Below are 27,432 nucleotides of genomic sequence, written 5' to 3'. Positions count from 1 at the left end.
CAGCTGATAGGGGAGGCGATGAGGTGAAGCCGTTACAGTGAACGCACTGCACTTAAAATATCCGTTGCGTGCGATTCGTACGAGGAGTGCGATACGATGTAGTGAACGCTTACCTTAAAACGTCAAACGTCATGCCTTTATTTCGCCTCCGCCCGCCTCCACTCTGCGTTGCCAAACCTATCCATGCTCCGGCTTGTAACTAAAGAAGGCTCTGGCTAGCCTGATCGACGACCGTCAGGTCGGTGCGAAATATAAAGACGGAACACACGATGTCATAAGCTGTTGTAACATGAAAGAAAGTGAAGAACGCTTTGCTGAAAATACAAGGAAATCGATGTATGCATTTACTTGTTATCAACCACAGTTTACTGTGTTATCAACGTGGTTACCAATTTAGATTCCCTAGGTTATTCTTGACCAATAAAAAGCCGAGGGAATTTGAACACTGAAAGGGAATTTAAAGTAAGGTAAACGGGAAATTTTGCCAAATGAATTTACCACTACGTATTACGTGGTAATAGACGTGTCTTCTTTGATCTCGTCATTAGAACCGCTTTTTTGCTTTATGCATGTCGGTAACTTTGTGAGAAATGTTAACGAAATTTGAAACAAAGTCGGCCCGCGTGAAAGGACTGTCGTTTCATCCAAAACGGCCATGGGTTCTTGCAAGGTATGTTAAAATATGAGCGACTATATATTTATTGTTGGTATTACACGACGCTAGATAATTTCGCAGTTGATACAGCATCATTGAATTACCATCTATAAACATAGTTAATTTATCAATATGTGTGATTCCCATTGCCATTCATAAGCAATACGTATATCATTAAAATTCCACTGTGAAATATGGATGTAATGACTGCAAGTTAGGTTAGGGTTGGATAGTGTAAGTTTCCACATTTTGTCAAGTTAATAAGATTTTTTTGAAAACTGTTGGGAATAAATTGCGATAAATACATTTGTGTGCACCTAAGCTAAGACACATGAAATTCAATACATGGAACTTCGATTTTAGGTTGCCGCATTTTGTATCACCACGTCACACGAGAAATGATTTCTAGGATAGGTACATCCATCATTGCTGTTGGCTCACACGACTAATACCTATACTTGCATGTCTTTAAATTACCTTTCCATATTTTTGCAAACCGTGTTCACCCTGACAGTTCATACAATGGCAACTTAGTGCGCTAGCACTATACCATACAATTGCATTGTAAGAGTATACAGTTCCCATATAATTCGTACTTACTGTAGATTAATTTAAAAGAGGGTCCTTGAGATTTTGACAAAAGATTATTAATTACCAAATGTCATCGGGATAGCCTTCTGTTGCAGGTCTACTCATACAACGTCTGACAATCTGTCATTGGAGGACATAGGTTTAGAAATCATTATGTACGTTAGTAATTGTATTTTCCCGTTTCTTAAATTAATTTCAACAAATTTTTGTAACCTTTCGGTGACCTATGTTATAACTAAAAAAAATTTTATGATCCATCTTAGAACTGTAAGTTATTAGGCCTACTGTCAGCATGTAGAGAAAATTGAATGTTTTCCCAGAATGTATCGCTGCACATTAAACTTAAACTTAGTGTATGCAAAGTATACTACAACCTTAACCTACAGTGTATGCAAAGTATACTACAACCTTAAACTACCCTAAACTCACCTTTCTTCAATCTGTGACGGGTTAGGTTAGGGTTTTAGTACCGTATACCTTGCATACAGTAGGTTTAGTTTAGTGTAAAACTGGCCTATGTGCAGCGACACATTCTGGAAAATTACCGAAAATTGAAATTTAACAGGGTAATTCCATGTGACTTACATTGCATTTGAAGAGCTGTTTTTTTGCGTATAATATACTGTATAACCTTAAATAACAGTTGGGTCAATCCATGTAACTCTAGCCTGTATAAGAAATTTTCATTAAACAATTTTTCCATGAAAGTATGTTGAGATATATTTTAAGAGGTCCTGGTTCATGTTGCTAACATTGATGATAAGATTTGGAGGCAAAATTCCAGAGTTACACTGCATTAAACTTCGTCTCTGTTGTAGGCCTACTTCATAGTTAATGAGGTAAATGGTATATATGTTTCAGATTAATTACATTGTGTTAAGTTTCACTGAGTTTTAAATAAAATCATGCCATATTGTCAACCAAATAATAAACTTCTTGATAGTGTACATATGGATTGAGGTTAAGTATATTCAAACATTATTTGGAAAACCCAGTGTTGAGGTACAATCATTTGGAGTAACTTTGTATAATTTCTATCATACTTACCTAAAATAGTGGGTATTGAAATTGATGCTTAAAGGCAAATTATTTAAGAAAACTTATTTTATGGGTTGAGACATAATGAACATCAAAAATAATATTTTAAATAGGTAAAATTTGACAGTTAATGGTGGTACAAAGTTACACGGCTAATTGAGGAAACTGTGTACCACATACGTTTTCCTATTAAAGTCAATTTTCTTTATTCCCCTTCAAAATCAAGGTAACTTTTGACCACACAGTAAGAAAATACATGAAATTTTATTTCATATGAAGTCCTAAAAAAAGTTCAATAAAAATGTAGAATATTTACCATAAGAATAAAATATATACACTACAAAAGACAATATAACACAATTTGTTTTTGTTAACTATCTACATACATGTTTGGTACAGTTATTTTTAATTCACTAATCAAATTCTTTAGTCTTAACATAATCAGTCGATACATGCCCCTTTTATTTACCAACTTATTAACTTACTTTATTACTTCAAACTGGTCAGGCCACATTCAATACATTCCCTTTTTGACCTTACAACTGACTTTGCATTTGGAGATGGGGCCATGCAGTTGAGTGCCATTGACTGTAGACCTGTTAGGGAACAATGATCCTTTATATGAGACTATTACAAAGTCTTCATAGCACAGAGCACCAACATTTTCGGTGAAAACATATCGATCGTGTAGTTCAAAAGTGCGACAACTCAAAAAAACAAGTTTTGAGATATCTTCAGTTGAAAGTTTCAAATAAATCACTTAGAAAGGAACAGAGTTCTGGTTCATAACCACGACAATTAAGGCTGGTTCACAGTAAACCGGAAACGAGAATCGGAACGAAAACGGTAAAATTGTTAAAATGTGTACATTTAAATATGAGCATTCACAATTAACGAAAAGCTTGCTGGAGCCCAGGATCGGGAACGGAGAGTTGGCCAGGTTTCAACTTCGGCATTCATGTTTCCGATCACAGTCCACTAGATTCATTCTATTGCCATCTAAAAGCTATTTTGTCGTCGTATATTTTGTAGCAAGAAGACCGTGACATAACCTATGCATTATCTTGTTCTGTGCTTTGCATCATGGAGCAAGTTTTATTTGATGAGATTCTAATATTGAGTGTTGAGAAAAATCCTCACATTTATGATAAGCGGCACGCCTCGTATAAAGATGAGAAATAGCTGCATCTTTGAACACCGATCATAAGTGAATCATATTTTATTACTGTATTGGTTGTATTACACACTACATATTCATGCTTCAATAACTACTGTTGTGTTCATTTTTGTTCTATTACAAATGTTTCTTCTCTAATTATTTTACGTCATGGTAGACTTAAAATACGTTGTGATAATAAAGATGCATGGGCATATTTATAGTACCGTACCTAATGAAATGTTTCAGTTGAAATTTCGAAGTTGGTTAACCTGTGTTTATGTTGGCTGCCTTGTATTCATGAAAGAACGCCATTGATCAATTATACAAAAATAACATCAGAATGCGTAATATCGACTTTACATATCGTTATTGACATGCATATCGATATGCATAGTCGTCTACTTTCTCGGTTTATTGTGAATCAAACATTTTCATATTCACGTCCTCTGCTTCTCGTTTTCATTCTGGTTCTCGTTCCCGGTTTATTGTGAACCAGCCTTTAGAAATGAGTCAGTATTCAGGACTAGCTTATCACAATCTTCCAGTTCATTATTAATATGTACTAAGCTTAATAATGAATTAGTAAAGTCCATAGTTATAACTATTTCTAAAGCAGTTTATTTGTTTTTTTTTCTTTTTGGTTGTAAATATGACATCTCAATACTGAATCGGAAAGAGCTCCGAAAGAGGCTTTCAGTGGTATAAATAACTAAAAAATGGCAATTTTTTAGTTGTCGCACTTTTGAACTGGACGATCGATATTTGGCCTTCCAAAATTATTTCTGTGTTTATTTTTCAATTTATTCACTAGTGTTTGCCTTGGGATGGAATACAAACTTGCTACTTCTTGTTGACCAAGTTTTTCAGTGTTTATATCATCTAGTACCTGCTGTACCATTTCACTGGAATATCTTGCCTTTATTGCATACTGTCTTGTCTCTGGAGGATCCTTTCGAACTCTTGCCATCTAAAAATTTCAACGCATGGTGGAAACCCAAGACGAATGTAGAAATTAGATCAGTAGTTGAATAAACAAGGTCAAAGATATTTCATTAATAAGCCAACAATGCGGGAATTGGTAAAAAAAATTTAATTCTTCAATATAAGCTTAACATGTGTCGATAGGAGATCTAGTACTTACATTTTGTATTAATTTTATGTAATAATTGTCTCATGTTATATAACGAACAAATTAATGTTTATGTATAATCAAATTTGAATACTTATAATAAAATCAATTTTATCATGCAAACTTTGTTGCGGTACAAAGTAACCCGGAAATAGAACCAAAACAGCACTGTCAGATTAATTTTATAAAACATAGGAGTGTGTATGTCACGAGGTTATTACTGTATTTTAAAGAAGAGAGGAAAAGTATTAATATTTAAGCCTACAATAATTGTAACCGTAAGATAAAATTATATACTTACAATCTAAGTTTGAAAATCGTTCATAAACCAGCTACTATAACAGAATGTAATATATAACCACGTGGAGCCTTAAATATTTTTCACAGACTGGAAGTTTAACCCATTTTTTTAACATAATATCTTGAAATTGTGAATTCTAAATGAGGCAGTAGAGTAAGTGGATAGCTTCAGATACTTGGGGTGTACTGTATGTTAGGCTGACCAGATTTTTTATGGTCCAACAGGGGACATCGGCAATTTCAAGAAAAACCGCAAACGCTTACGTAGTCACTCTCCATTGAAATGTTAAAGAAAATACATGTAACAAAGATACAATGATAGAACTTTGCACATTAAATTTACAGAATATCTTAAAGGTTTGAATTAAATGCACAAACACATGTAACTCCTGTATATAGATAGTTATAGTTACTAAGAATTCAATGTCAGTATTGATGCATGCATGGAAGTCTTCAACATTATAGACCTATTGTACACACTGAATTCTAACACACACATTTTACAAGTACTTGTCTGAAGAATGTATCTTTTTAAGGATCTGTTCATTTCTATACAGCTTCACACTAAGTTCTTCAAATGAGAAATGAAAGTTTTTTTTTCTCACTTGTAAACCTAACAAAGCTGCAACTGTTTCAACTTTTTTTCTGACTTCTTATCAATCCAGATTGAGTTCACCATAGAGAAAAGTCTTTCAACTGATGAATTACTGACTGGAAGACACATGATTAATGACACTATTTTGAGAAGATTTTCAAACGGAATGAATTTTTTCTTGAAATGTTGAAAAATATCATACCACTTTTCACCTGTTGGTTTGTCACAAATTTTCTCATTTTTGAATTACTTACAAATGGACACTGCACAGTTCTAACGCTTCCACGCAACATGAATGCTAAGATGACCAAGGATAAAGGTGCTATGTTCTTCTCAAAGAGTGCAGAATATCTCATACTGTGCTCGCTGGTTCTTCTGTCTGATACTGAGAAGCCAGTGGCTGCTGATTGACTGAGGCAATAGAGGCCGGGCCTCAGTCACTTGGCTTAACTGAAATCAAATTTTGTGTTTTTATATAATATATTGGTTATTTGAATGAAGCATATATCGCTGTAGAAGCATTTGAAAACTTTGATGTATATAGAACTGTTTTGCAGTAAAATTTGTTCCTGAGGCCGGGATCGCTTCTACCGGGTCTGGCTTGTGATATATATAGACCTGTTTTGCAGTAAAATTTGTTCCTGAGGCCAGAATCGTTCGTGCCGGGTCTGGTTTAATGCATTTCATGTCCTTTCGCGGGCTTTGAGTTTACGCTTAAAACGTTGTAGCTGAGGCACAATTCGTCTGGCCTGGTCAGGTTTCACTCGTCCCATCCATGGGCTGGCCTCAAGGGTAGAGTGGGGTGGGAATAGCAGTGGTGACTTGTTTTCCTAACTAGGCCATAAATAACAAAATTCCAGCTCTTTGGCAGGCAGAGACCCACTCGATTCTCTCCCCTTATGTCTCAGTTCATGAAATAAGCGAGGGTGTTCTACTATTGTACTTGGTAGTACAGTAGTGAATCTGGGCCAATGTTATGTATTTTGGGAAAATATAAACAGAAACAAATGAGAGAAATAATGCTGGTGTAGTTAATTCATTGTTAGAGTATCCTTTTTCGAGAAGAAATAATAGTGAAAGAAAGGAAGTTTTAAATAAAGAGAGAGACTACCGAGATACCTACGACATCGCTGATAATTTTTCTGACACATAATCTTAAAATGCGAGTTTCTATTGCATCCTGGTATGGGCAACATAAATTATGTGGTAATGTGAGGCAAAATAAACTTCTCTTGGCCTTGTTTGTTGCTGTCAAAGGAAAAAAATAAAAAGAAAAGAAAAAAAGGGGAATTTCAACACATAATATGGGTTGGTTCATCACACTGAAACAATCACTGAAACTCACAGCATAACAGCTTATTTGGTGAGTGAAATTATTATTTTTCATTGATAGTAATAAGAATAGACTAATAATAGTAATAATAATAATAATACAGTAATAATGATATTAATAATATAATAACAATAATAATTAATATCATGAACAAACATTTCGTATCGGAAGCACTTAAACTAGTTGCATCTGGCCTCACCGAGGATTTCGATCACCGGCCGCTACTGTGAGAAGCATTCAGAAATGTGCATGAATCGCAGTAGTTCCATCACGATTCTTAAATATTTATGTGTAAAATGTTATTGAAACAAAATCAAAGCTTCTGGGGACGAAATTACAATTTGGGGACAAAACGGGAACATTTGCTCGCTGGGGACAGCAACTCAAAACCAGCAACTGTCCCAGAAATCGGGGACATCTGGTCAGCCTACTTATGTAGTAGTAACACGAGCTGCTACCAGGAAGTCAAAAGGATAATAACATTGGCAAGGGAAGCTTTTAATAGAAAAAAGAGCATCATCTGCAGACCTCTAGAAAAAGAACTAAGGAAGAGACTAGTGAGGTGCTTTCTGTGGAGTGTGGAGTCAGGCATTGTATGGGTCCGAACCATGGACATCACGACGAAGTGAAGTGACTAGAAGCATTTGACATGTGGATATGGAGAAGAATGGAGCATGTGAAATGGACAGGCAGAATAAGAAATGAAGCTGTGTTTGAAAGAGTGGGTGAAGAAAGAATGATGCTGAAATTGATCAGGAAGAGAAAAAGAAATTGGTTGGGTCACTGGCTGAGAAGAAACTACCTACTGAAGGATGCACTGGAAGGAATGGTGAATGGGAGAAAAGTTTATGACAGAAGAAGATATCAGATGATAGGCGACATAAGATATATGGGTCATATGTGGGGACTAAGAGGAAGGCAGGAAATAGGAAAGATTGGAGAATGCTGGGTTTGCAAAGATTTTATATTATAACATGGTTATTAGAAAATATTTAAGAATTTGTATTTGTAACACGAGACACAGGTAACATGAGTCACTTTGGAATTGTGATTGTACCAGTGGCGTAGCATGAAATTTTGAGCAGGGGAAGCTAACTCAAGTTGTCTTTCATGCAATATAAGAAAACGTATTACATAAATATAGTCTTAAAATAAATAATAGTCAATGTCAAGTCAGCAGTCGAAGATTGGTTGGAACATCGTAAGTAACACCAATAAGGCATGACCTCAAATGATACGTAGTAAAATATGATTTCACGGTTTACACATATCTCTTAACAAATAGACATGTATACGTATAACATTAGCTCACTCCCTCTCATACTTAGAGAGATCACAATATTAGTATCATTACATAAGTATGCGTTGTCTTTTGGTTGTGTCCTTCATTGACAGCAAGGGAGTCGGTCATTTGTTTTTTAAATCACACTTTTGTTCGTAAATCAGTCTTGATAATACAATTGTCCTAAAAAATTCAAGCAAATTAGTGTCAGGAACTGTTATTTCACTTATTATTTATTATATCAGCCACAATGCACACTAACACTTCAACTGAACACAACTCACGAAAAGGAATAACTCGGAAACTACTTATTTTCAATGTGAAAGCTAGCTTCCTGCGAGCCTTTGCGACCAGGGTAGTTCAGTTAGAAAGGGATGGAAAATCTGCAGGGTGGATTACATAGAAGAAACCAGTCTGCTTGGAAGCTGGTGTGTGTAGGCTTCTTGTTTACTGCTGCATCACAAATCATCCTGAGCTGCCGCATCACAATATTTAACGCGTAAATATAAATTCTATTAAAATTAATAAATAATTTTCTCCATAAACTGCAGGTTTATTATGAAATTATTATTAACTGGGGAAGCTAAGCTTTTTAGCTTACATTGACGCTATGCCACTGGATTGTACACAAGTATCTCTAAACCATAATGACACTCACTGTTGCAGAAAAGGAAAAGAAGAGGAGAGAAAGACTTAAGAGAGAGGATCACTATGAAGACTTCAAGAGAAACCATAGAATGCATTCAAAAAGCTAGTAGGGATAGAAGAATGGAAAGCTTAAAAAAAAAAAAAATCCCAAATATGTATATGATATGATATATTTATTCCACCAGCTTGCATCGGTCATGATGGCCCTTCACATTTCTGCGTACAGTGCTATCACTCCCTTGGATACATAATATTCTGCTTACGCTTTTTTAAACATCCGCCTATTACATATAAATGACCCTGATCACTTTTCTATGATGTCACTCACCTGTTTCCCTCCTCTCTTTTTCTATTTACCCATCCCTTTCCTAGTTATCTATCTTATTCTTACTAATCTCATTTAACTAAACAGTCACTTCTCTCAAACTCTTATTAATTGTTCTCAACATTGTTTGCATTAGTTGAACTCTTCCATAGTTGTTAACTTATTTATTCACTTGAATCACGTTCACTGACCACTTATTCCCATTAATCTAATCTGTATATTTTCAGACGAAGTAGTTTCTACAGTTCCATTACATTTCCATTCCCACTTTCGTTATATTTGTATCACTACTTACTTATTATCACTCTCTGGTTATTACTTGTATCTTATCCTTTTCACTATTATTCTCTTGCCTTATCATCTTTTATGTCACTATCACTCTTTTCACTTTCCTAAGTTTTGTCACTCATGCATACTATTTTCACTTTATCATTTTCCTATGTTTTTTCACTCATGCACCAACCTCTTAAGTTATAACTTTTCTGTCCCATATTTCTTCCCACTGACATACCTCTATTCGGTGTCACTAATGTTACTTCATCCCTTCCAGTTCTTGCAGAATCTTGACTTCTTATCTTAGTATCTTCTTCATCTCTTGATGCCTTTTGTAATTGCTGACCCATATTTGTTCTTCCAGCTGGATTCACTGAACTCTTTTTGCTGTTCTCAGCTCCTGTATGCCGTCCTTCTGTTCTCCCCTGTCTACCTGATGCCATCATCATTATTTTAGTGCAAGCCTCTTGTTTCTTCTTTAATCTCTTGTTGACATCCTTGTCTGCTGCTGTTGCTGCTCTATGCTTTACTCTGATCACTGGCCTCAATTCCTGGTTCATGTGACTCGCTGACTGATTCATTCCATCGCTTGCTATTCTTTCCTGTGTGATGACCTCTCCACCTTCTAATTTTTCAAATAGTTCTCCCATCATATGTTTTACTATAATGTTCCTTATCTCCTCTTTCATTGTCCTTATCTCTGTATGGTTCAAATTTTCCAAACAGAATTCCACATCAAACATCTCCCCATTTATCTTTAATTTGTCTCCATATAATCTAGCGAAATGACCATTTTTCCTTGCAGCCTTCCTAAAAGGAATCAATATTCCTCTCCTGCTTCTTACTTCATATTCAAAATCATGTTCCTGTCTAATATCCAAACATGTATAAAGAAAAGTTGAGTGTGAAAAAAAGGAAAGATACCAGAAATCGTGTGGCAAAATGTAGGACTCTGAAGGAAAAGCACCTTGTTAAGGAAATAAACAATATTGTATGGTATGTTGCAGATGATAAAGAGATACCACAGAGTAATTAAATAACTAAAGTCACAGTGGAAAGAGTGAAAGCCTTCTTTTGCCAGGATGACATTAGTATGCAAGCTCCTGAACAAAAAGTTGTAGTTACGTGTAGAACCGAAGATTATGAAAAGAAAAAAGAACAAGAGATTCACAAACTTTTCAAACAAGAATATAGAGACATACCTATTGATAAATCCAAATTCGCAGAATTTAGACCACACATGTTCTTTTGTGTAGCAAGCTTTCTCACAATGTTTGTATGTGCAAGTATCATGACATTCTGGCAATGTAAACTTTACATAAGGCAAAGTTTGAATCTCGAAGTTCACACGATTTTCCAAATTCAGTTATATGTGTCCATATAATTGAAAACTGCTGGATGGACTGTTGTTAAACTTGTAGTGATGTAGTAAAAAGTTTAAATCATTTGCTCGAAGGAAATGAGTCAATCTACACAAAATGGTATGTCTGGAAAAATGGAATGCACAGAGGAAAGGAATCTGGAAATAAAAGTAAAATTTTGAATGGGAGTACAATTTCAGAATTGTTAAACTAATTATAATAGAAATTTGCTACAATTTTTTAAGTACTATTACTTAAAAAAAGGAACAAGCATATAGTTATAAATTGGAACGTTCTGAAGCTGAGAATACTTCATCTAAACATAGAACACTTATTCAGATTGATTTTAAAAGACAGGTAATGCAATCAGTAAAGTCAAGAAGGAATAATGTCCAGAATGCAGAGGGTTTCCAAAAAGCTGCTGACCATACATCAAATGTCCAAGTACTGCTGATGGCATCATCTGACATAGAAGCAACAAATAAATTGATGAATTTTGATTATGTGTTTGCAAATGCAATGGCCATAGCCTAGGTAATATAAATGATCTCCATTATTTAACTGTCATACTACTTGCCTTTAGGTTCCATACCTTCTGAGCATGAGCTTAAGTTCCTAGACTCAAATAAGAAAAATAATTCTAACCACTTACAGTGGAAATTGGAGATTGGGTGAAAGTTAATTACCGGTATGAAAATACATTGTACCCAGGATAGTCATGGCTACCGAGAATGCTGAATGTCAAGTCAGTGTAATAACTAAAATTGGCCAGAAAAGAATGATGAACTGTATTATAGTTGGATAGTACAGGTTAGGAAAATCACTCCATCCGCTATTATTAATAACCGTGGTTATTACCCATTTTAAACTTGGGACATTCTGTATGTTGCATACTGATAACAGTTACTTTTGAAATGTAATTAAGTGCATAATTTGTTATAAATATTATGACATAATAATCATTAAGAAGAATTGAAATTCTACTAACATGAATTGGTGCACGACCAGTAGAAGATCTCATATAGTTTCACTAGATCAATAGTTCGATTATTGTTGAAGTGTTATATGAGTCACAAATTCTAAAATATCTAGACTATTTTGTAAATGAGGTAAAATATTTATTTCTTTACTAATTTATTGTTTATTGGAGTACAGAACCAGAAACAAAATTAGCCACCAGCATAGCTTAGGCGGCTAAGGCGCTTGCCTGCTGATCTGGAGTTGCGCTCGGTCGCGGGTTCGATTCTGGCTTGGGCTGATTAACTGATTGAGGGTTCCCCCCCCCCCCCCGAGGTTTTCCCCAAATATAAGGCAAATGTCAGGTAATCTATGGCGAATCTTCGGCCTCATCTCGCCAAATATCATCTTGCTATCATTAATTCCATCGACGTTAAATAACCTCGTAGTTGATCATCATCATCAACATCATCATCATCATCATCATCATCATCATCGCTTAACAGCCCAAAGTAGGCCATAGCCTCCCTCAAAACTGACTTCCAGGCATCCCTATCTCTGGCGACCTGCCACCAATTCCTGATCCCTAACTGTTTCACATCCTCCTGGACCCCATCCATCTCAGTCTCGGTCTCCCAACATTTCTTCTATTCTCCACTCTGTTTTCCATATCCTCCTCACCATATCCCCTCTCTCCTTCCTCGGAACACGTCCAGCCCATCATAGTCTTGCTATTCTAATATCCGTAATAATGTTTGAGAAATCATATAGTTGGTAGAGTTCTCTGCTGTACCTTATTCGCCACTCTCCATTTTCATTGGTCAGCCCATAGATCTTCCTCAGAATCTTCCTTTCAAACATCCAGAGTCTAGTTATATCGCCCACAGACAATACCCAAGTCTCTGCTTTATATGTCAGTACAGGTACCTTCGTTTCTCTTGTGAGTATTTTGGATTTGAAACACTTGAGTAGCCTAAGGTAACTTTATTCGTCTATTTATTTCTTCCTTAATATCATTACTATTATTATTCATTAAGGATCCTAAGTGTACGAAACTATCTACTTTATCAAATTTTTGATTGTCTATTTTTAGGAAACCTTCATTTGTGTGTTTCTTTTTATCATTAACTATAATATATTTTGTTTTTCTTTAATTTATTTCCAATCCCATTCTCTCCCCTGAGATTTTTAGTGCCACAAATGTTGTTTTTATGTCTCTCTCAGACCTGCCAATAATGTTGATGTCATCTGCATAAGCTAGTAGTACCGGTACTGACTTATAAAAAATCCTCGCAGTTGATACAGCGTCGTTAAATAACCAAGTAAAAAAAGAATTGGGCCATCTGAATTTTCCAAGTTCCAGTTACAACATAGGTACTGCACATGCTCAGTGGCCTAAATTTTGTTTCTGGATCCGTACTGATCTAAAAATAATTAAACACCAAAATGGGTATACTATTTTTAAAGTAATGTAACAAAACAACTGTAGGATGTAAGAGTGGGTGCAAATTGTTGTAACATGAATCACATGTGTTTATTCAAATCTGACTTGAAAATAATTTACAATCTGATTTTTGCACACATAGAGTATTCTTCTACAGCAACTTTTGAATACTATGCCCAAGGTTACAAATTATTTCATTGGATAGTTTTCTGTAGGCCTACGTGTAATTTTGAAACCATTGTAAGGTGTTCTCAGTGTAACCTGAGTCACATGGATTGACACAGTTACAGAAGCCTTATTTATTTATTTTTACTTACCTTATGGGTAAGTCCTCCAATGAAGACTGTTACAATTTTGTAATTATTTTTTCAGAATTTTCAATGAATTATTGAAGTGTTGTGACTCTTGTTACATTGTAAAATTCCTTTGCAGTGTGAAAAGTTACATTTGTTCGGATCAAATTTCTGCACATTTGAAGGACAAAACTAAAATTCTTTCAATCATTTATTATTATAATACACAGCTCTCTTAAACTGACTGAGCATATTGGGAATTCAATCAGTGGCTTTCCCGAAACACACTTTGAAATGTTTCGTATAAAACAATTTTTATCTCGAAAAGGAAGCAAAGACGAACGAAATTGTATTAAACTTTTTTCTTAGAAATATCTCAAAGTGCAGAAATTTCATATGAACAAATATAACTTTTCATTCTGCAAAAAAAGTTTCATTATTATATTTATTCAGAACAAATTTCTTCACATTTTAAGGATGAAACTAAAATTCTTTCAATAATTTATCATAATACACTGTTCTCTTAAACTGACTGAGCGTATTGGGAATTCAGTCAGTGGCTTTACCAAAACACCCCATGAAATATTTAATATAGCTAGAACAATTTTTATCTCAGAAAGGAATAAAAAACTAGCAAAATTATATTAACATTTTTTTTTTGTTTGAAATATCTCAAGGAATAATCCCCTGAAATGACATTATTTACGGTTCATCCTGTATTTTAGTTATATGACTACATGTCGAGAATTTCATCTAATGAAAAATTGGTTTTTCCTTCAAATCTGAGTGCACCTTCCTTTTATTGAATACATCATCCAATAGAAAACAAAGTTTGTATTTTCTTAAGCTCTTATTTGTTTAAGATTCTGGAGGTTCTGTTTCGTATTTTCATTCGTTGTTTGGTTTTTGGATGTTAGTTATTTGTATATTGCGTATATTTCGTTTATTTGTTTGTAAATTTGCATTAAGTAAACTGTCACCTTTTGTACTTATCGATATTATAACCATATCTTACTGAATGACATTCGGAATTTCTTTTTGATTTTAAAAAGTCTTATTCTTACCTAGTAAACGTCATTCCCGTCATGTTCACTGCTGTGGAGTAATGGCTAGCATATCTGACAATGAAACGAGCAGGCCTGTGTTCATATGTGGTTGGGACAAGTTACCTGGTTGAGGTATTTCCGGGGTTTTTCCCCCAACCTATTAAGAGCAAATGCTAGGTAACATTTGGCGCTGGACCCTACATTTGTTTCACTGGCATTATCACCTTCATCTCACAGATGCTAGATAATAATAGCAGTCGACAAAGCCTCGTAAAATAAACCAAATAAAAAGTATATTAGTGACAAGTGACGAACTGTCAGTGACCAGTTATGAAGAATTTGAATAGGAGATAGATTAGTAATGCCCATGATCTCTCTGTTCCAAATTTATTTCAAATAATTTATTTTTCCCCACCTTATTTGATGTCATTCCAGACAAGAAGAATTACATATACAGAGCGACCCATATTTATATTCAACTTTTTATTGCACTGTAGTAGCGTAAACAGTCAGGTTGAGTGACTCATTCCACTGCTAAAATGTACTGTGTTCCATACCAGTTGAATCACAAAGGAAGCTTTAATGTAATTTTATTCTCAGTGCAGTCCAAAACATGTGCATTTAATCAGAAAATTTACCGAAAAATATTTTGTATAAAGAAATACATTTTTACGCAATAACCATGGCGACAAGACTGTCTGTGTATCACTGTACCCGAATAGCTGCTTAAATGGAGGTGTGGCAGTCCATAATTCTGGTGCAGAGATGGTGGAGATTGGTGAAAGGAAGAAATGCGATGATGTGTTACAAAACCATTAAGAGACATCACACCAACTTGATGCGCACTGGCACAGTTAATCAGCAGAAGGGCACTGGGTGACCAAAAACAGTTATCAGAGAAGAGGCCAAAGCTGCCATTGCTGAGTACTTCCAGAGAAGTCCTAAGAAATCCATTCGTCAGTACCAGGAATCTTTCTTATCCTATGGGTCATTGCACCAGTTGCTGAAGGAAGTGAAATGATGGCCATGGAAACTGCCCTTTGTGCAAGCTCTGTCATATGAGGATTGTGATATCAGAATGGAGTTTACAGAGTCCCTACTAACATGGATTCAACAGGAACTGGACATTTAGCGACACATTGTATGGTCAGATGAGGCCATTTCATCTTGTGGTTTTGTCAACTGCCGTAACTGAGCACTTAGGGAAACAAATGCAGACTTTACAATTGAAAAATTACAGTCAAGACCTTCAGTCACTGTGTGGTGTGACATTTGTGACACTCATCGGCTCATACATCCCCCATGACACAGTGAATGCTGAGAGATACGTGGACATGCTGTAGAATTTTGTCCTTCCCAGCATATCTGCCTGGGATGTTACTGACGTGCACTTGATGCATGACAGTGCACCACTCCATTTACAATGAACACAAGAATGGCTTACCAATGCTTTTCCTGGATGGGTCATTGGGCGCTGTGGAAATGTTGCATGGGCTGTAAGAGGTCCAGATTTAACATTGTTGGACATTTTTTCTGTGAGGACACCTTAAAGAAAAGGTGTAGGCCAGGAAAACTTAGAATATTACTTAGAAGCTGTACTTCGAGAGGAGTGTTGTCAAATGCCAAATTATATGTTTGTGAGGGTAGTACAGAATGTTCAGCCACATCTGAAAAAATGTACAGCAAATGCTGATGCCTGGTGCTTACATTGAATTTTAATTAACTCTAATGACTGTACTACTGTTCCATTCTAATTTGATCCCCTCATGTAACGGTATTTATGTGTAATGAATGAATGAAAAGTTGGATATAAATATTGGTTGACTGTATATTGCATAAACTGGTAACTGCTGCAAGACCTATCCTGTTGTTGATACATTATTGCAGTATTTACAATTAACTATTGTTAATAAGATAATTCAACAGAACAAGACCAGAGGAGTCACAATTATTTTTCTTTAACATTTGCGTACTACGGACACAGTATAGATTACTAAGCATGTAGTTTTATAATACTCATTAAAATATACGCATATATCTACCATAATAGATTATTGGAAAAGAGTTTGAACATGGAACCTTTCATCAAAATTGTCTTAAATAACTCTTGCGGTGGCTGGACTTATTAAGAGTGATATTTAGTGCTGTGCAGTATTCTACAGGCATTTGTTTTTGAGATATCTGGTGTATATTCAGTTTTGCGGAGAGAAGAATGTGGTTGTGGTTTGTCTTCAACAGTTAGCAAAACGTCAAGTTTCAGTCGTCAGTGGATGATTTACCAGACCTTTTTATGTCTCTGACACGTCCAAGTTTCTTTAATTTCGCATCTGTTCTACTGACAGTTGACTGACAGCGAGAAAAAGGTGATCGACTTGTATGTGTTTCATTAAAAGTTGTGCTCCCTCTTGTTGTGTAAGTCTTCAATCACCAGATTGTTTCATCATCAGCATGCAAATTTTGTCATTTTCTGTTAAAAACATCTTGTTTTATGTTGATTTAATAAAAAATGCTTTCATAACTCAAGGATTAACAAAATGTATGAACAATAAAGTTGTTACCATAGTAAGCGAAACCCGTGCTTTTGTATAAAACAAAGTATTGAATAAAAAAATTGCCCTTTCAGATGATATGAGAAAAATTAAGTATAGGATTTCATTTAAAAATATTCTCGAAGTCATAACTCGTACAACCATAGTCTCAAAAATATTTTGTTTCCATAAATATATTTCTTTCCAAATTACACTGGTCAACAGTCATTTTGCTCCAGACATAAAATTAACAAATCCTTACTAATTTCGACCTCCTGAATTGAAAAATAACAAGCAAAATGTTCCATCAGCTTGGGTTTTCGAATTCACGATATAATTTATTTTCTATGCATTTTATTTTAAAAAATCACCATATTTCATGTGTAACTATTTTGTTTTACAAATGTGACAATCCATTATGTGAAAGCAATATTAGTATAAGTAGGTCACCATGTTAGAAGCACTTGTAGGAACGGAAATTATTTTATTGCACTTTTACGAGTCTATTTGGAGGGGGTGAAATGGGTTTGTGGTATGAATTTGCTTGAGTACCTGATTTTAATTGAGATGTGCATTTCTTTCACTGTGAGCTTTAATTACATTACTGTAGTTTATATTTTGCGACATATCACTCTGTCAAAATTACTTCTAGAAGTGGAAATTGTTTTATTGCCCTCTTTGGTTCCATTTTGAGGGGGAGAATCAGGTTCGGCATATGAAATCGCTGCAGTTTATCAGGAGATTTATGTGGTGTTAATAATCTGTGTAAAACGTGTATTTCTTTAAAATGTGCTTTAATGATAATATTAAAAGTACGAATGGTTTATATTTGCGGATTTGAAGGTTGTAGCGTTGGTTTTTGGAATGCAATTAGGCTACACAAAATTTTGCTGTTTTGTGTGTGAATGGGACAGTCCCACTCGAGATAAGAATTATAAAATAAAATGACAATCACTAGAGTCAGGGAAGAAAAATATTATACATCAACCCCTTGTCCCTCAAAGTAAAGTAATTTTATCCCCTTCACACATTAAGTTATGGTTAATGAAGAATTTTGTTAAAGGAATGAGTCATAAAACTGAAACGTTTAAACATATCCAGGAAAAATTTCCTGCTATTAGTAACCCAAAAATAAAAGAGGGAGTTTTCAATAGATCACAGATTAGAGAAATGATGAAGCACAATCACTTCGAATCTTTGTTTGAAGGAAAAGAGAGAACCGCCTGGATTGCATTCAAGGTGGTTGTATTAAATTTTCTGGGTAACCGTAGAAGTGAGAACTATGAAGAACTAGTACAAAATTTACTGTTGGCGTATGAAATTATGGATTGTAACATGTCCCTGAAAATTCACTTCCTTCACTCCCATCTTGACTTTTTCCCCGAGAATTGTAGCGATTTCAGTGATGAGCATGATGAGCACTTTCATAAAGAAATTTCAACTATGGAAAAAAAAAATTACCAAGGACAGTGAAATACCATATGCCAGCAGACTATTGTTGGACTTAAGCTCGCGATGTACCTGATTCCCAGTATAAAAGAAAACGTAGAAAAAGAAAGCTGTAATCTTCTGAACTGTGAATAATTAACCTTATTTTCATTATATAAAGCAGTAACTTATTTTGAGTAGATATACATTCGAAAATTTCTCAAAAACCGTAACCAACAACTGTTTTTATTGTCATATTCGTATTCAGGAGGCTCAAATTATTTGGAAAACATGTATCACATGTCCAGTGCAAAAAAAAAGTTAAAATGTGTTATGCAGTGTTTAAGGTTTGAGGTCGGTAATCTCCACATTCAATTTTATTTTAATAAAATTATTTTATTCTTTTAGAAACCTTGTATATATTGAGAGGCAAAGCAGATGCTTCCACAATGTCCTGTCTCCCTGTGTACCTTTATTCCTGAGCAGGTAGAAATTCTTTGCCAAACTCAATTTTTAATGATGCAGGAAAATAAAAACAAAATATTTCACTCACCTGCACCTTTAAGCAATTGTTCAAAATGCGAGTTCTGTCTAGACCAGTGGTATGCCCAGGGGTACGCAGAGTTGTCTCAAGGGGTATGCAGTGTTGTCTCGAGGGGTATGCAGGGTTGTCTCAAGGGGTACGCATTCCACTGATCACATTTGTAGAAATGCTGACATATTCAGTTTATTATGCTTATTGTTAATTATTGGTTTATATTATAGTTTCTTTTGCAGTATCAACTCTTGGTTTTCCTTGCTTGAATAACATTTTACATAAATCATTCTATTATTATTGCATCAATAACTACTGTATAATAAGGACAACGATTTAAGAATCTGCATATGGAATGTTCAGACTTTGTATAGATCTAGAGTCTTATTACGGATATTAGAGTGACAAGACTAAGATGGGCTGGACATGTTCAGAGGAAGGAGAGAGGGGATATGGTGAGGAGGATAATGGAAAGCAGAGTGGCGAATAGAAGAAATGTTGGGAAACCGAGACTGAGATGGATGGATGGATGGATGGTGTCGAGGAGGATGTGAAACGGTTGGGGATAAAGAATTGGTGACAGGTCACCAGAGATAGGGATGCCTGAAAATCAGTTTTGAGGAAGGCTTGGGGCTGTTAAGTCAATTATGATGATGATCATAATGATGATGAACTGCTGTATAATAATAATAATAATAATAATAATAATAATAATAATAATAATATTAATTATTATTATTATTTATTTTTAGTATATCAGTCATAGTCTTTTATTAATTCTTATATAATTTGAGGGTACATTAGCAAAAAAGATTGAATACCACTGATCTAGACTATACATAACTGACATCGAAAGAAAATGTGAAGTATCTTGTTGAGATCTATTTGCAAAATTTTGCTAATACTCTTCTCATCTGTTTCTGTTTTGCAGATTGTGCTGATTATTACAGAAAATTGTTTTAATTTTCTCCAACATAAAAGTCACACACATTCGTATCAGGAAAACGAGATGGTTATAATTCTTGACTAATTGAGGCGTTCTCTGGAACAAGAACTTAACTACAAAATTTTGAATTCGAGATACAGAGCATGAAACATTTTAAATTTTTAGATCTTGTATAACAGCATTGAACAGAACGACATTCAAATGTTTCTAGAGGGCACTATGTTTGTTGGAGGGAAATATTTTGTGAGGAGGGAGATGCATTACTAAGGAATCAATATAATGCTGGAAAGAAAAGAACGACCTGAAGAACGTTAAGTTATTATTCCACGGAATGCCTCAATTATTCAGTTATCAGTACTTTAACAGACAGTATTTGTTTTATAATGTGTTACGTGAGTTGTTGCAGCATCCTGTTGGAAATAAGATGTTTTTCTTCTTCATTAAGCATGTCGAAAGATGGTGTTGGTATTACCATTCAGATAACGGTCTGAATTTATTGTTTCCTAATGATATCTTGGACCAATAATTCGATGAGAATTAGCTGTATACCACACCTTCACTTTTCGATCTTGTATTAGAATTTTGTGTTCAATATTAAATTTTGGGAATGATCACCACTGCTTAAAAGAAACATTGCCTAATTTGTTATGAAAACGAATGATAAATCGACAATTTCATTGTGGGTAGACTGAATCATCCATCTATAAAATCATCTCTTACAATAAAATCAGTAGATGGCAAACTGTGAATGACAAGCATTTTATGGATGAAACTTCACACTTTTAAGTCCCCTGAGAACTAATACTTGTAAAATTTCAGTATCATGAGCAAAGATAAGACTACCTTCAGAATTTAGTTTTAGCCTCACATACTATACATCCTTAAGGTTTGCTAGGGTCTGGGCTCTATTAGCGTAGTGCTTTTAATTTCTAACACTGAAGCAGAATGTTGCCTGTTCCTGAACAATTTTACAATACACGACTTTGACGGCACATTACATCTGAAACTTCCAGTTACGCTTATATGAATTCGTGTGTTCATAATATTAAACATTTTGAAGATGAATTATTCCACGTTAAATCGAACATTGACAAAGTACGATCTTTTCGTAAATGGTCGAACTTTTTAATAAATAAAATTCCAGACATCAAATAAGGAGACACGTAGTTCTTATTTCCACAATTATTATCTGTGTACTTACGACTATTTTAAATTACGCAAATTATACGTGCACTGTAACATAAGATCTCTTGGTACTCTGAGTCTATATATAGTTGAGATTTGATGCATTTGATAAGATTAAATATAAGATTGGCCATGGGAACCTGACAATTTTGAACATACAATAAGCTGGTAACAGTGGCATTTAGACAAGTGAGTGAGTTATGAGAATGCGCTATGTGTATCATTGTAAAAATGGAGTAATGGAATGCTGAAAATTATGCTTTTTGTGGTGGGGACCTTAAAAAATTGGTGAGTCAGTTATAATTACACAACAGTTACTTCTTCTACATTTTAATGTTTCACGTCATGGTGCCATTCCTAGCAGGAACACTATAAAGTTATGGATACCCAACTTCAGATCGATTGCTTTTGCAGCAAAGAAGAAGCCACCAGGTCTTGTATACACCATGAGAACAACACGAAACATCGAAAGAGTGAGACATGCAATAAGAAGTCCTCGTCTTTACTGATGAAATGATCCTGTTTGAGTGATGAAGCACACTTTCATTTGAATGGCACGGTGAACAAACAAACTTCTTGTTACTGGTTTCATTCAAATCTACCTCTTCATAGTCCACATTCTGGTGTGGTATTGCCAGTTTTTAAATCATAGGTCCTTATTTCTTTGAAGAGAGTGACGAAGTTGTCACAGTGATTTCTGATTGGTACATAGAGATGTTAGGAGACTTCCTTACTACACAGTTACATTACCGTGGAATCGATCTCAATGGCATGTGGTTTCAGCAAGATGGATCTACAGCCCACATTGCCTCGGTGACATTTGCAATGGTTAAAAACTGTTTCCAAACCATTTGATTTCCAGAGGAGGAGATGTTTAATGGTCCACACATTCTCCCAATGTATCAGTATGTGACTAATTTTTTTTGGAGTTAAGTAAATTCTCAAGTGTACATTAGGAAACCAAGGATAATAGACTCAAGGAGGCTATACAGAAAGAAATCACAATCATAGCAATCAGCATGATGCAATCAGCGATGCAGAATCTGCGTGACAGACTACAGCAATGTATCATAAGTGGTGAGGGCCATTTAAGATGTAGGCCTATGCTGTTTAGAAAATGAGGTCACATACCAAAATGGCATTCAATAGCCTATTGTTGTATATCCGTTTTATTAATTAGTGTTTTATACTGTTGACTTCCTTTTGAAAATCAAACATGTTTCCATTCTGTAAAATACTTTTTACTACTTTATGCCTATCACAAATAAATAAAAAATTTGGCCTAATTTTTTAATTACTTTTTCTTCAAAGCAAAATTTCTACGTTAAATAGCAAAGTTGAGAATCTGAAAAAATACAGACTTGTTAGGATGTATTATTTGTAAGGTACAGTGTTCGATAGCATGGACATACTTACGTACATTTGCAACAATTTATTTTATTTTCTGAAGGCACACTTACACATGTTTGTGAGAAGGCTGGCCACAGAAAGTTATGAAATCTCGTTGCATGTAATTGTTTGCGCCTCTACAAAACAAGTCAATTCGTTCATCATATGACTAATACCTAAAGAACAGTAAATATGTTATCTAAAGTTATTTTGGTAAATAATTCTTATGTCCCAGCCACTAATAAATAAGCATCTGCATGGATCTACAGCCCACATTGCCTTGGTGACACTTGCAATGGTTAAAAACTGTTTCCAAACCATTTGATTTCCAGAGGAGGAGATGTTTAATGATCCACATATTCTCCTGATGTATCAGTATGTGACTAGTTTTCTTTGGAGTTAAGTAAATTCTCAAGTGTACATTAGGAAACCAAGGATAATGGACTCAAGGAGGCTATACAGAAAGAAATCACAATTATAGCAATCAGCATGATGCAATCAGCGATGCAGAATCTGCGTGACAGACTACAGCAATGTATCATAAGTGGTGAGGGCCATTTATGATGTAGGCCTCGTTGCATATAATTGTTTACATCTCTACACAACAAGTCAATTCGTTCATCATATGACTAATACCTAAAGAACAGTAAATATGTTATCTAAAGTTATTTTGGTAAATCTTTATTATGTCCCAACCACTAATAAATAAACAAAAAATACCTTGGAAATGCCTTGGATTTAAAGTATTGAGTAGTAGAAATTGATGTGATCACTGGGAGAGCTGTGAGCCCACCCAACCCGCCCTAAATACGTACCTTACTTATATATGAAAATCGTTGTGCGTGATCGAAGAATACAGCCATATTTCTTTTATGTAACAGTGGGTTTCAGTGTTGCCAACATAGTGATAATATACACACCTAATCAAACCTAACCTAACCTTTCTCATAATACTACACACCTAATCATATCTAACCTGTCACATAAATACTACACACCTGTAGTAACATTCCTCACATTTTTCATGTATTGCCGGCTCTGCTAATCGTGTCGGTTTCCATCTAGTGGAAGTGGATCGTACTAATACTACTAATTCGAAGAGGCAATGGCGACTTTCATAATAATTACATTTTACATGTTTCGTGATATACCAAATTGTGTTAAAGTAGTAATAATTCTATACAATAAGATTTGAAATGTGTTGTGGTTGTGATAAAAGTATTGAAAATTAATTTATAGCGCCACATTGGCAGAGATAAAAGTGTGCAATATTCGTTCAGGGGCTAGTGGATGCTCTAGATCAGGCCTGCACACGGTTTGCGCTCTCCGAGCCGGCTCACAGCTCATGAGCAGAATGCAGATATTAGCTGCGCTCTGTATAAGGGTGGACTGGAAGAAGGGGCAATCTCGTACAAAATATACACAAAAGGAAGTACTATTACGAGTGTTTATGATGTGAATTCCCGTTCAGTGTTTGCAAAACTATCTTGAACTAATATTAATTAATAAAGAAATATTTATTTTACAGAAATAATAAAAATTCTATAGCTAATTATATGTACAATATCATTTTGTTATATTTTTATTTATCAGTACATCAGAACGGGGTCTTATGCTGTTGGCAGCTGAAAGGAACAGTAACTTACTGATCGTAATTAAACATCAGTTACAGATGTTCGATGTCTGCCTTTATTAAAGTTGATTATAGAAAACAGTTGCTCACAAATATAAATGTTGAGCCAAACATAGCAATCATTTTCACAGCCAGCCTGTGTAGTCGTGGATATAGTGCTAAAACTCAACCAGGTTAGTAGCATTATTCAAACGATCTTCAGCCCTTAGGTCACATTGAAGATGAATAAGTTCGGGCTGTAAATCGTTAAATGTTAAATGTTATGTTCCGTCGTTTAGAATCCTCCATACTGTACTGTAGCAGTAGGTAAGGAACGTGAAACAGTTACTGAGAATAGGCCTACACAATGCACTGCACTAGATAGCTGAGTGGTCGTTTCCCTCTGATCTACCTATAGTAAGTCTATGTCATTCTGACGTATCTTCCTCTCCGTTTCGGCGAGTGGTAAACACAGCTTTGCTGCTCTGAAGGAGTGCGCGCACTCGTTGAGCGCTGTTTGTGCAGGTATGCTGTAGATTGGCCGTTACTTTATTATTGTCAGCTCAGCTAGAGGAACCCCTTTCACAACACTGTATGTTTAAAGTCTAGTCCAAACTACTGTATAATAAGGCTTGGGTGCGGTCTTATTGTTAGAACTTCATGACTGTAAGCTCTGATCACTTATTACGTGATTAGGGTTGTAAGTAAACAGCAGGAAGCTAAGTACATAAGAAAAAAAATAGGATTTGACTTTCATGGGCTGAAGTTCTGTGTGTCATATAACAAAAATGTTAAATTCATTTAACCTTCCTAATCATGCTTTTAAAAATATATCTACACTGAGACACTTAAGTTGGGATTTACTGATAAAACTATTTAGCAGAGTATTTTGAATTTTGTGAATATATGATTTGTGCCATATAAAAGTCTATAAATTTCCGGATAGGTCAAGTGAAATAATATGTGAAGCCAGTAGTTTTTACGACATTGCAATGTTTACTGGATCCTCCAGAACCTTACACAGTATATCACCGACAAACAAACACAGTGCATGGTCAGTGGTTCCCCAGTCAACTACTGTGCACCAGTCTACTATAAAATGTTTTGTAAGTAATTAAATTTCCATTAAACTATTAAAGATCCATTATGATTTTTTCTGAAGTTCTTAGGAGTACTTCAGTGCACTAAGCAGACTTTTCCTTTAATTCTTAATATGGCTATTTTACATTGATATCTGAGTTTTAAAATTGAATCATAAAAATTATCTTTAATACTGTACCAAAATGCTTTAGTAAACATCATCAATATGCGTATAAATATTATGATGCTTCAAAAGTTGCGTTGTGCGTCATTTTGAACGAATTTTAACATGTAGGCTACTATTTTTAAAATATGTGAACTTAGGTGGAAATAAAGACACACATAGTTTATTAAACTAAAAAAATTAGAAATGCAAACACATGAATAATAAATCTTCTCGGGTTCTCAGCCAGGTGAGTTGGATAGTTGCTTCCTGGTGTCTACAAAATACTTGGTGAGTGTGGGAAATGCTACATTGGGCAGATGGGACGCACCATTATGGAATGCTGCAAGAAACATCAATGCAGCATAAGACTATATTACTCCGATAAGTTGGCAGTAGCACAACACAGCCTGGAAATGGGCCTCAAGATAGATTTCAGTGCCACCACCACCTTGGACAAGATATCAGGTTATTGGCGAAATCCAGCTAGATGGCAATAATTTCAACAGATGGGGACCTACAGCTGAGTACAGCATGGAAACATGCCATCAACATGCTTCGACCACCAGCACATGGCAGTCAGTCGGGACTAGGAACTAGCTCCTGATTGGTCACCACTTCGACCAACCAGAATGCGGCAGGTGGTCGGGACTAAGAACCAGCTCCTGCTTGGCCCACAGTGAGAAGCACTACTGACGTTTATATAGCAGCTAGACATGGTCCCACAACACTTCATTCCCTGAAGAAGATGGCAGCGCTAACCATCGAAAGCTTGGAAGCAACTATCCAACTCAACTGGCAGAGAACCCAATAAGAGTTATTCTACATCAAAAACCAGGAAAGCCTCAAGTCATACAAACACGAGTCAAAATTTATTTTATTTTGTGCGATTTGACTTGGAATGACTGAAATACGAAGTGCATGTGCTACTATTACTCTGTGCAAACTAAGAAATCATTCCGTCTCCACATGAGTGAAAGTGTGATTGTTTTTCATCATTAAGTGTAAAATTCTGTAAGAAAAGTGTGGGAACAGTTGCTCTCTCTGAAAAGGTATGACAAACAAGAAATGGAAAGAATCAATTTTGTCTCGATTTGAGTGTGCTTGCATGGCTATTAATGTGTAAGTAGGTACGAATGGTTTTAATGTAAAATTATAGTAATAATAAAATAACTTTAAAAATAAATAACTTTAGATCAGATATTTACTGTTCCCTTAGGCATTAGTCATTTGATGAATGAATTCACTTGTGTAGAGCCGCAAACTGTTACATGCAATGGGATTGAAATATGCAACTTAAATATGGACATGAAAGGAAGTAACTTGTTAATCTTCAAACATACATATCAAAACATGAATACATATGCACATATAATATGAGTGGTGTTAGATATATTCATATTTTCATTTATTGAGCTGCTGTTGTTTAGCCAACTCTCTGAAGATAGGTCTGAAACTCGCAAGTGATACTGACAAGGTACCACTTATGAGGCAACTAGGCCAGGAGATAATGGGGTAGGATGGCCAGTTTATTTCCCCCTCCATTGCATGCATCGCCGATTAGCTACATATTACACTAATCAGACTTCAGATGCATACAAACAATTTGTTCTTCCTCTGACACATCAAGTGAGATGTACTACCTGATAATAGGTATACATATCAGCCAGAATCTCAATCAGAGGCATTGTTGAACTGAATACATAATTTTTTAAGTGTATGTTTAAACATAATTCTGCGAATATCATGGACAGGTACTAGATATGATTATATTTCTGGATAAAAGATTAGTGTAATTGGAGCTTTCCATTTTTAATTTTTAATAGTTTTTGTTTTGAAATAATTTCATACAGTATGTTGCAGAATTGAGTATATCAGGCTGTGATTGTTTTGCAAAAAATATATATTTTTCTTGCAAATAATTCTGAATTGTTTGCAGCCATTGCTGCCATTATAAATTATAAATATACCATATTTTCTCGAATACCTCGCACCCTTGAATTAGCCGCGCACCCTACTTTTGAAAGACCAAATAGATAGACAGACAGACAGACAGACAGAAAGATAGATAGATAGATAGATAGATAGATAGATAGATAGATAGATAGGTAGACAGGTAGGTAGATAGGTAGGTAGA

General features: G+C 35.1%; 1 protein-coding gene across 2 annotated transcripts in view; it reads left to right on the top strand.

Moving 5' to 3' along the window:
* Nucleotides 1-443: 443 nt before the first annotated feature.
* Nucleotides 444-27,432, top strand: part of LOC138707863 (coatomer subunit alpha-like) — a 249,760-nt gene continuing 222,771 nt past the window's right edge. For both annotated transcript variants that reach the window (XM_069837851.1, XM_069837850.1), the window contains exon 1: nt 444-670. In XM_069837851.1, coding sequence (XP_069693952.1) covers nt 591-670 — 80 coding nt within the window. In that variant the 5' untranslated portion in view covers nt 444-590. The remainder of the gene's footprint in view (nt 671-27,432) is intronic.

The sequence above is a fragment of the Periplaneta americana genome, chromosome 10 (genome assembly GCF_040183065.1).
Source record: "Periplaneta americana isolate PAMFEO1 chromosome 10, P.americana_PAMFEO1_priV1, whole genome shotgun sequence".
In the NCBI taxonomy this organism is placed as follows: Eukaryota; Metazoa; Arthropoda; class Insecta; order Blattodea; family Blattidae; genus Periplaneta; species Periplaneta americana.
The sequence above is the reverse complement of the archived record's forward strand: the minus strand, read 5'-3'. Positions and strand labels throughout refer to the sequence as shown.